This window comes from Coptis chinensis, chromosome 1, assembly GCF_015680905.1.
Source record: "Coptis chinensis isolate HL-2020 chromosome 1, ASM1568090v1, whole genome shotgun sequence".
Lineage (NCBI taxonomy): Eukaryota > Viridiplantae > Streptophyta > Magnoliopsida > Ranunculales > Ranunculaceae > Coptis > Coptis chinensis.
This window is the reverse complement of record NC_141456.1, coordinates 34047760-34058946: the sequence shown is the minus strand read 5'-3', so window position 1 is coordinate 34058946 and position 11187 is coordinate 34047760. Positions and strand designations below refer to the sequence as shown.

Sequence of the window (11187 nt, the reverse complement as noted above, 5' to 3'; positions counted from 1 at the left end):
AGGAGTAAAATGGTAGTTTCACGTCCATAAATTAATGAAAAATAAAATAAAATTGGGGATTGTTAATGTGGCGGAGACACGTACAAAGAGGCTAGTAATTGTTAGTGGCTCTTATATTTGTTTTGATGCGTCCTATGACAGGGAAACTGGGAATGCAGCTGCTGGAGCTGTCTTGTGGGATGCGAAGGATGCATTGTGGGGATAGCGTGTAGGAGTTTCAAGGCTTTCAATGTTGATGAAGCAAAACTCAAGGTGGCAGAAGTAGACAATTCTAGCAACCAGACTTGGTAGAACATCCATAGCAATTAAGGGGGACAACCGAACAACCATTGAAGCTCTGACAGACCCAACCTCTTCCTGTAGCTGGAATCTAGTTGTTCTTAGAGATTTTGTAATATCTATTTTATCTAGAGTCTAGACTTCAAGTTAACTTTGAGTGGATTAGCAGGAACAGTAACAAGGATGCTCATGAAGTTGCTAAGTGGGCACTAAGAGCTGATGGTCTCTCGAGACTGAATGCTCTTAACATATGTATTGGACCTGTTATTGATATTAAATGAATAGTAAGTTTTTTACTTTGCATAATGTCTCGACTTTCCTATTATCAGTTTTATGTGATAATTGGTTTCTTCACGGCCCACTACATTGGTTCAGTTTATTATTATTATTATTACTAGTAAACGGGTACGTGCGTTGCACGTTCTAGGAAAGGAAATTGGGGTGGAGAAAATCAAAAGAATGAACGCATGTAAATTAAAATAGTAACATATTACATTTGTTTGAATGAATATATTATGTAATATATTTTAGATTAATACAGGTCGAGGTCTGACAAAACACTTCAATAAGAAAATAACACTTCAATACGCTAGTTGTGTTCTTTGTCCAATTTGCTTTCTGCTGCTCTGCTATGGTGCGAATAAATATATTTGAAGAGGTATTTAACCGTCTGTAATTTATTCAAAATTAGTGCATATGCCACAAACTAATTTACCAAAAAAATAGATATTATGTTAATGAAGTTAACATTTGTGCTGTTGGTTGTGTAATTATCTTGTCGAACATTTATATGTGATTGAGGAACATTGTTGGATTCATGAGTATACTATATGTAAGATATAAAAATATTATATTATGGTGTGCAACATAATTGTTATTATACACTGGAGAATAAAATATCTCAAAAAAAAATACAAGAAGAATAACCTTTTTTTAATTATTGCCTTCAGAATGATCTAGTGAATCCATCAGCTATTTTTTTTGTCATTTTAAACTTTTTGGTCAGTTTAAATAAATAGGTAGGTTGGACAGAAAAAGAAATTGTAGCTAGCTAACAAAAACAATTATTTATTTATTTATTTAGAAACGATCCCATTGATAAAAAAAAAATTAGGAAAAGTACATTGGACACTGTAAATATTTGTTCTATATATAGATCTAGGGGTGTGCATAAATCCGCCATAACCGAAAAAACCGACCAACCCGATCCGAACCGAATCATATGGGTCGGTCATCTATTTAGTATCGGTTTGGATTGGTTGAGAAATTTACAAAACCGACTAAATCGGTTCAGTTGTCGGTTTATATTTATTAAACCCGAAATAATCCGACCCGACCCACTATGTGTTTGTTACATACAAAAACCAACGAATAAAACATGTATACCAACAAATTTGTTGCATGAATACTCTACCCCATTTGTCCCCACGTGCCCCCTCTTTTAAATTCACTTTTTGACCACGTAACAACCCAAATAAAAGAGGACATAATTCCCTTTATACCCCCGTCTCTACCAAATATCCAGTACGACATATTCAAACAAACCAGACCTTCAAATCTTATTATTTTCATCAAACTTGAACCCATCTCGAATATGAAATAAAAAAACTCTAAAACACAAAATCAATTGAGACAACACAGATTTTTTGGGTTGATTTCAGTTAATACTGTGAAACAATCGGATAGGATCGGATATCAGTTAGGTGGGAAGACAGTCGGATCAGTTTCGGATCGGTTAAGACTAGAGTATCGGTTCGGATCGGATCGTGTAACACATAAACCGACAAGGTCGGTTCGGTGTTCGGTTTTACTCCAAAACCGATCCGAACCGACCCGTGCACACCCCTATATAGATCTATTAAGGTGGATATAATATATAGAGTGAATTGAATGTGTAAATAAAAACTTTTCGGAAAATGGCTATGTGGCAAGATTACCATTTAAAAGCTTTAAATATAATATATTTCTAATTACATCTGTTTCATCCTGTCGTTAGCCGCACAATCTTTTGATTAATTCTTGCATCGGTTATTGGTCCCCATTCTGAAAATGCTATTATCACCCAACTCCATATGCAGTACTTTGACAGAGTGCATAATGAAAGAGTTCAGAGATATTAAAAGCGTGATCCATTGTGCACACTCAGCCCAAACCAAAAATGCTCATTTGCACAGCGTATTTTGTATCTACTAAAGTGAAAATTTGTGAAGAACGTTATCAGGTAAACTGCTTATTTTGTCTTTTGTATCATGCTTTATCTTTTTCGGTATAAATATAATTTCTCATCGTTTGATTCCATTACTGAAAAAACTTTCAAGCTAGGAAAAAAAGTAGTACAAAAAATTAGTTTATTTATAGTAGTGCAAAAACTTTAAAAACTACATCACACTTACACATGCAAGAAAGAAATACTGAGACTGGAACCTACTACGCAGATGTCTTCTTCGAGTATCAGTCATTCATTGTGTACACTTGATTGGCCATCTCTGTTGTTCGTAGAAACACATGAACAAACACAAAAATGAAATAAAATAAAATTAGACGAAATGCACTAACTTGGAGATGAAGTTCAGTATGCAAAATTGGCACATCATCCAAGCACCTCGTCTAACCCCCCAAAACTCGAACAATTATATACCTAAAATACGTGACTTTTCTGAAAAATTTCGACAAAACATCTTCTATATTTTCGACATTTCATAAATATAAAACCTGTTATAACCTAAAAATTTAAAACAATATACTTTTCATTGATTAACCCAACTACTTAACCGTCTCGACGAATGCCAGAGCAGTTAAATAACTGGTTTAAAAAATCAGATCAATGTAGCATTAGGACTTAGTACAACAAAGAACTTGAATGTCTCGACTAATGCCAGATCATCCAAGCACCTCGTCCAAAGCCACTACCGAAAACACATATTAAATATATATTTTCGAGTCCAATGCCCCAAAACTCGAACAATTATATACCTAAAGTACGTGACTTTTCTGAAAAATTTCGACAGAGTCTCCTCTATATTTTCGACATTTCATAAATATAAAACCTATCATAACCTAAAAATTTAAAACAATATACTTCTCATTGATTAACCAAGCTACTTAACCGTCTCGACGAATGCCAGAGCAGTTAAATAACTGGTTTAAAAAATGAGATCACTGCAACATTAGGACTTACTACAGCAAAGAACTTGAATGTCTCAACTAATGCCAGATCATCCAAGCACCTCGTACAAAGTCATTACCGAAAACACAAATTAAATATATACTTTCGAGTCCCATAGCTATCAAAAGGTTTACATCATTAACAAATTCGAATGAAGACATACCTCTTTCGACTCAAATTTTTCCAAGAAATACAAAAGACTTCAAACCAAAAAAGACCAACATAAATGATCCTACAAAGACAAAACAAATAATGATTAGCTTTGGGAATATATTGTAATGGAAACGGCTAGTGGACTCACAAATGATTAATACTTATTAATTAAAAAAAAAATTTGTTTCTAAATTGTTTGAGAAAGGGTTGAGTAATAAAGTTAAAATACATTTTCAAATATGCTACTTAACCCACTAACTTTTCAAGACAAAGAGCTCTTATTACATAGCTCTCCACCGTATAGGCTACTAATTAGCTCTGACTACACTTACTTGTTCAAAGCATGGCTAAAGGATTTATAAGGTTTTTAGAGAAGGCCCCAAAGCGTCCACATTTGAAGTCATACTGCTTTCTTCTCAATACACTGATTGTCTCGATCTGCTCACTAATGGGATAGAGACACAGACCTAATATCCAACAATAAGGGCGTGTTTGTGACAAATTAACCAGCTCAATGCTCAATGCTGATGAAGATGGAAAATCTACAAAGAACCAAAAATCTACTGAAGTACGCCTTGCGAGTATACCCCCTACGCATTCTTTCAAGTACATGCGAACTCCCTGTTTGTGTAGGTAAATGGATGCTCTTGCAGATATCGTATCTGTCGCACATTAAATACAGTAGATCAGTGGGAAAATCTTTTGGGTGTGGGGATGTATATCTAACCCGTATCGGTGGATATTAAGAAGAAAGTCGATCCAGTAGGTCAGAGAAGCGCAAGCCCACTTTTTTTACCTTACACTTGCTAGAAAAGCTTCGAGTAAGTTTCCAGTTCTCTCCTGGTTCAACATCAATCTTAATATTTCTTTCACGCAAGCATTCAAGTATGGCAGTCTAGGTAGATCAAAATCTCTAACAAATACATTGTTTATCTTCCTTGCTAGTTCTCCGCGAACTCTGCCCAGGACTTCTAGATTTTTCATTATCCCAGCCATTAGCCACTCAACTATTGAGCTAGTAGAGTCAGTTTCAGCTACAAAAAGGCCCTGCAAACATGTATCCAGTTAGAATTGGTGACATAAGAGATTTTATCATTACAACATTGAGGCAAAGAGTAACAGGTAACTTACAAATATGAAGTGATTAATTTCATCATTATTGAATCTGTTGGGAAGCAGAACATCTAATACATCTCTTGGAGTTGACTTTTGAGAATTTCCGGCTTCGGTTCTTTCCTTGATGAGAACATCCCAAGAAGCAAACATACTCTTAACACACTCCAAGAATTTCATATGTAGACCTTAAACATCCAAACCATTTAATACAAGAAAATAGTCTTCAAAGTTTGGAAGACTTCCCACCTCCATTATTGTTCTTATATGTTTTTTCATACCTCCAACTTCCTTTTCATCATCTAACTGGATAAAAATTTAGTAAAAACAAAGTCTACTTAGGACAGATTCTCCAAACAGCCTCTTGAGGACAGATCCAACGCCAATCAGCGAAATGCTTGATCTCATCTTCATTAGTAGCTCCACTCAATGAAACCTATAAAGAGACTCGGTCGACACCTTTGTAGACATCTTATATAAATACTTTGTTTCCACGGATCTTGCGTGCCTTAGCATCATAAGTTTTTGCAGCTTCTTCAGCAGTGTAGAAGGTTCCAAGCCACACCCTGACACCCTTCCTGGGGTCCCTGATCTCTATCGCCCATTTCCCCATGGACGATGTATGATACCTCTGTAGTCTGTACCAATACTTCCTTTTCCTCTTTGCGGACTTCTCAACATATCCATTGAATTCCACATTTTTCAAAGCAGCAGATGTTTCTACATAGTTGAAAAAAAGCAAATAAATTCATATACCAAGCACCCTTTTAACAAAACCACGGCTAGCCATAACAATGAAACCACCCATGACTCCTTTAGTTCTGGCCAACTAAAAACAACTATGCATGATTGAGGGCTTGAACCATATAGGCTTGTCACTGGTAGTATAATGCACTCTAATGCACTAAAGGAGCGCAAGGGCAAAGAGCATGTGACTTGTTGTAGAATCTTGATAAGGAAACACTTCACGCTGTTGAAGAACTTATTAGAATCTAATGCATATCTCCTACCAATTAAGTACTGGTAAAGGAAAATGGGTGTGATCGTAGACTCATGGGCACAAACTCTTGGGTGGAATGCCTATCTTTGGTTCCTCAGGAAATTTCAAGCATGTTTTCCAGTTGATGATCTGATGGAAACTAAAAACGTTGGCAACTTGCAGAGTCAAAACAAAAACATATCTTTGAAATACAAAAAGAATTCTCAAAAATAGGGATTACCTTTCAGAAAGTTATCCTTGGATCCTCAGAACAAAAAAGGGGATACCCTATAAGCATCTCAAGCATGATTGCCCCCTAAAGACCACCTAACTTGCACAGATAATTACACATTATCATAATAAAAAGATCAACATAGCAGTTAAAGATATGTAGAATATCTCCATAGACATGAACATGACCACCATTTTGTGATGTACAAAAGCTGTTTTTCGTTTCGTGTTAAAAAATCAGAATATTAAGCGAAGAAAACTATATGCAAGTTGCACTACTTATCGTGAGCATAATTCAAATTTTTTGTCTGATTGGTTATACACATAAATTGACTCAAAATACACTCACCAATCACATTCCATTCCATAACCTTTCTTCAGTAAAACTTATGGCACCATATAATCAAGAGTTCCCACAGTGGAGTAAGCCTTCATTAGTAAAAATAAAGGTTTTCAATTAGGAAGATAGTCTGACACACGGGTTTTTTATCTAACACTAACTCTGACCAAAAGGTGGAGTGCAACAGTAAGATAAAGTATACTAGGACACGACGATTCCGTTTCCATTGCTGTAATTGTTCTTTTTGTATCATCGAAGGAGCCTTATCCCATCCAGAGTTTTCTTCTTTTTCCATTGCCGAGTCTTGAATGGTGAAAACTTTCTTCTCTAATAATACATTTGAATACTTATATTCCAAAGGCTTACACAAACCAACGTTCGAAACCAATTGTCCGGCTTAATATCTCTATAATAAAAACAGACATCAGTCAGAGTACTACAATTCATTTAAAAAAATTATAAACTTTGAGAAGGATATGATATACATCCTAGGTTTCATTGATGTAACATCATAACTATAATACCATCTTATAAAAAAATCACTACAACAAAGATGTAATAATGAAAATAAAAACTTTAACTGTGGAGAAAGATTTACGAAGGCGAATACTTAACACAATTATAAGAGAGGAATGCTTGCGAACATAGTTATGCAGGTGAATAGAACTGTGGCGAGAATGCTCTATGCCATGTAAAACCTCAAACATCTTCGGAGAAAGTATCCTCCCTCATCAAAGAACACATACCCGAGCAAAAAAAATACTTAGTCTTCGGGAAACAACAATAACTTTCTTCCTGTATTCTAAGTAATGACGCATAAAACATGATAGATGAATAGGCTTAAGGGCCTGCTTGATAACCCATTTTCCCATGGCAAATCGATATTTTCCCACTTAAATACATTTTTGCCGCTGCTTGTTGCGATATATGGGTCTGGCAAAACTAAAACCAATTTGCCGGCAAAACCCTCACGTGACCATTTTTTCCCACTCCACACAGGAAAAAAAAATCCAAGTCGGGGCTGGATTTATTTTGCCAGAGGAAATCGACCAAAATTTTCTCGCTTGCTGGCAAATCACAATCGCTATCTCTCACACACACTCTCTCTCAAGGTGAGTTCTCACTCCCCCTCTCTCAATTTTTAATGGTGATGCTGCAGATGTATTTTCATTCTTGATTGAAAACTCGATCTACAAGCACAAAACCATCGATATCCATGGTTTGCTATTGATCCAATTTTTAGCTACAAGTCCAGTTTCGTGTTGTATGTGTGATAAATGAGCTAGATTGATTTTTTGAGATCTATTCTCCAGTTTCAAGTATGGATTTGCTATTGTTCCGTTTTCTTTTCTTTTTGTTTATCTAAATTTCTGATACTTATTATTGTGCAACTTTTCCAATAATGTTGCAATACCAACTTCGAGTTTCAGTGTCGCAGAGATTTGGTTGGTTGCCATCTTGGTGCATAGACGAATAGTATTCTTCTACTAGTGGGGTACTGGTCTACTGGGGTGTCAATGTGTCATACCAGAAAAAGAATAACAAGGCACAAAAAGAATTTTGTATGAATGCATGTGTCAATATGTATGAATGCATGTGGCTTTGGGATATTAGAACTTGGTATTTTATCCGTCCTATTTTGTGAAGTTATTTAATAGAATTATTGTTATACATGTGTTTTTGTTTTAATGTTTAAATTCAATTATTATATGTGTGTGTGTGTGTGTGTGTGTGTGTGCAAGCTGTGTTTCAGGTTTGTGTGCGAGTGCTTTGTGTGTGTGTGCAGGCTATGTGAGTGTTTGTGGACTGTGGTGGTGAGTGCAGGTTGTGTGAGTGCTCTGTGTAGGTGAGTGAAGGCTGTGTTTCAGGTCTGTGGTGTGTGTGTGTGTCTGTTCAGGTGGTGTGTGTCTGTCCAGGTGGTGTGTGTGTGTGTGTGTTCAAGTTAATGGTCTGTGTGTGAGTGCTTTGTGTAGGTGAGTGCAGGCTGTGTTCAGGTAGGTGAGTGGTCTGTGTTCAGGAGGTGTGTGTGTGTGTGTGTGTGTGTGTGTGTGTGTGTGTGTGAGTGTTTAACTACATAGTTATGTGATCAAATAGCTGGATGTTACACGAACACACCATAATTTCTCTTTAAATGCAGAGATGAGATGAGACAAAAGAAGAGATGATCAAGCAAACCATTGGATGGACGAGCTAATGACCTCATACTTAATAGGAGGTCATAATCTCAATATACTTCCTTCATATGGTACCTTCCAGACTTGTAGTTTCCTTTTCTTTGCTTTGTTGTTCTGCCGCGACCTTTATTCTTCTTTGCTACATGCATGTTTGCTGCTTTGCCGCTTTAGCGTCTTTGTGAGGGTATATAAAATAAGTTGGGCATAAAACCAATAAAACACTATAATTTCTGCGAGTAACTTGAGAGTTCCCAATTTCTTTTCAGGGAACTTTCCACTTTTGATGTTTAGAGTTCCATTCATTTAAACCATTGGATGGCGGTGATTGTATTGTGTGGAGAGAGCACACTCCTCTTGGTTAAGGAAAGTTTGTTCTGAAAAAGATAGACCAAAATTAATATATTCGAGTTCGAGTTCGAGTTCATGATCTGGTTTCATCATCGTGGATGGCATGTTTGGACTTTGGACTCGATTAGTAGTTCGATATGGCAATTGATCAGAAGTCCAAAACCAACTTTGGACTTTTGCATATGCAGGAAGCTGGATGGAAACAGCATCCACAATCATTTGATCGTGTCTTGCTGAGGAGCTGATTTCTTTTGTAAAGAGTAGCGAGTCAGCAAAGAACAAGTGGATGCATGTCCGTAATTTTTAGAAACAAAAGCATGTAACTTGGCTTTCGTGAATATATCAATCCCGAAAAGCTTTTGTTTCATTAAGCATTGGCAAAACAAGATCCTACATGCAAGAGTCAATAGCTATGTATCCGGACTACTTGACAATGTCCATGTTGGACTTGCTTGAGCAACAACTTCAAATCATCGCGACTCGTTCATCGTCTTTATGCTTATTTTCAACGCGATATCTCGGGGATATGTTAAGTTTCTCATAATCTTTGAGAGAAAATAGCCCTAAAACCAAGCCAATGCCATTTCTAGGTGTCATCGGTGAAAACTTACCTTGCCTCGATGGCCTTTCTTGCACAAAAATAATTTGAGAAACAATGACTAGAATTAGCAACAGCCCAATTCCTAAGAAACCTCCCAAATAAATAACTAGAATCGGTGTAGAGTGTATTAACCTAGATACACCACGGTAGCTTGCGTCTTATACTACCCGATTAGAGAACTGGTTTCACGCGTTCATACAAAATTCTACAACCTGGGGCGCCCCTAAAACTTGTTCTGATTAAGAAGATGGATAATGAATATCCGCACCCATAGCCAACTCTGCTATAGTAATGTCTTTGATGAATATCTTTCCAGTTTTTCGATTATTTGGGCCATATTTGGATGTGATCTATCCCCAGCTAAAAGTGTGTGAACCTTGTTCTTCACCTCAATCCAACTGCAACGGGGTTCTTTCTCAAGCCCAAGATTTCCATCACACCCTCACTCTATTTACTTCCTTCCACATTCCCTTCAAAGATAAATATTGGAAAGAAGAGCGTAGTTTCGGCATTATTAGGCTCTAACTTAAGGAGTTGGTTAAAAGAACTTCCCCGAGACTCACGTTACCATGAACTCTGTAGGAACTTAGCAAAGCTCCCCAAACACAAGCATCTGTTGTTCTAAACTTTTATGGAGAGTGGTGGTGTATGTGTATGTGTATGTGGTGAACAATATTTTATGCAGCTCATTTGTTGGACTAGCTTAACAAGTAGAAAAATGACAAGAAATCTCCTTTTATTACTTGCATGGTAAAACTTCAGCCAAAAAATTATTTGTCGAATTTGTTGATGGCAAATTTTTTGTGTTATCAAGCACTGCCAAACTTGGCAAATGACATTTGCCAACATTTACCGGTTGATGAAACAAGCAGCGACAAAACTCTATTTTCCTGCTGGTAATTTGCCGGCAAATTTTTAAGTGGGAAAATATTTTCCCTCTTCCATATTTGCCCAGCATGCGGGAAAACTTATCAAGCAGGCCCTAAATATATCATCAAAATGAAATCTCAAAATCCTATAGCAGTAGATACTTAAATTTTTGCCACCTTAAATAACGGTACACGCTGAATGACCCCACAGGAAGAGCTTGTCAACTGGTTTTCCAATGGTCAAAATCTTGATTGCAGAAATACTGCCCCAGTGAGCATTTAATAACCCTACAAACATATTATAAAATGAGAAATCCAAATTGACGCAGATAGACATGCACTTCGTTTCATTGCCAGTGCAATTATTTCTTCCCCTCCTAACCTATATTCTGAAAAATGTTATGTCAAAACTGTGAATTCTTCTGGCCAAAGGGTCGCCAATCTATTCATAGGACATGGGGCAGATTTTGGTACTTCTATAATTTCTATTCAATAAACTTAAATGCTTCTTTCGTCCTCGTGAGTCTTCAAATTACAACCATCTTCCATTGCAAATGAATTAGAATACACAATATGAGAATACAGTTACCTAGAGAAAAAATTCATCAGAGTCCTTTTCAGTTATCTTTTTGTGATGAAAGAGAAGTTTAGAGGGAAATATATTGATTGTACATTAAGAAAGCGTATCTTGCTTCTCGAATAGACCTTCTCAGGAAAACAATGCTTAAACTTTAAACAGTGGTATCTTCACAGGATACGAGAAACTATTTTTCTGTAAACTCTAGAACTTCCATTAAATGAATGAACACTAAACTTTTGCCATTCTCTAATTAGCAAAGAGTTTTCTAGATATCTACCATTACAGCTTCACATTTGTTGTTTTCTCTTATATCCTGTGTCATCTTATGCATACTACTGAAACTTGAGAGTTAAT

At 36.4% G+C, this 11187-nt stretch overlaps 1 protein-coding gene across 1 annotated transcript; it reads right to left on the bottom strand.

Moving 5' to 3' along the window:
• Positions 1-2590: 2590 nt before the first annotated feature.
• On the bottom strand, positions 2591-10952 carry LOC147523610 (corytuberine synthase-like). Its single transcript, XM_086562520.1, has 8 exons — positions 10431-10952; positions 6877-7056; positions 5932-6667; positions 4730-5431; positions 4395-4645; positions 3931-4260; positions 3609-3677; positions 2591-2765 (listed from the first exon to the last, which is right to left on the bottom strand). Exons 4-6 carry the CDS (start codon positions 4889-4891, stop codon positions 4110-4112), a joined length of 564 nt encoding a protein of 187 aa, XP_086418646.1. The 5' UTR covers positions 4892-5431; positions 5932-6667; positions 6877-7056; positions 10431-10952; the 3' UTR covers positions 2591-2765; positions 3609-3677; positions 3931-4109.
• Positions 10953-11187: the final 235 nt, after the last annotated feature.

Coding starts and splice junctions, on each gene's coding strand:
- LOC147523610 (XM_086562520.1), bottom strand. CDS start 4,891: ATGAAATTCTTGGAGTGTGTTAAGAGTATGTTTGCTTCTTGGGATGTT. Junction 4,646..4,729: donor AAATTAATCACTTCATATTT/GTAAGTTACCTG, acceptor ACATGTTTGCAG/GGCCTTTTTGTAGCTGAAAC. Junction 4,261..4,394: donor GCTTTTCTAGCAAGTGTAAG/GTAAAAAAAGTG, acceptor AATGTGCGACAG/ATACGATATCTGCAAGAGCA.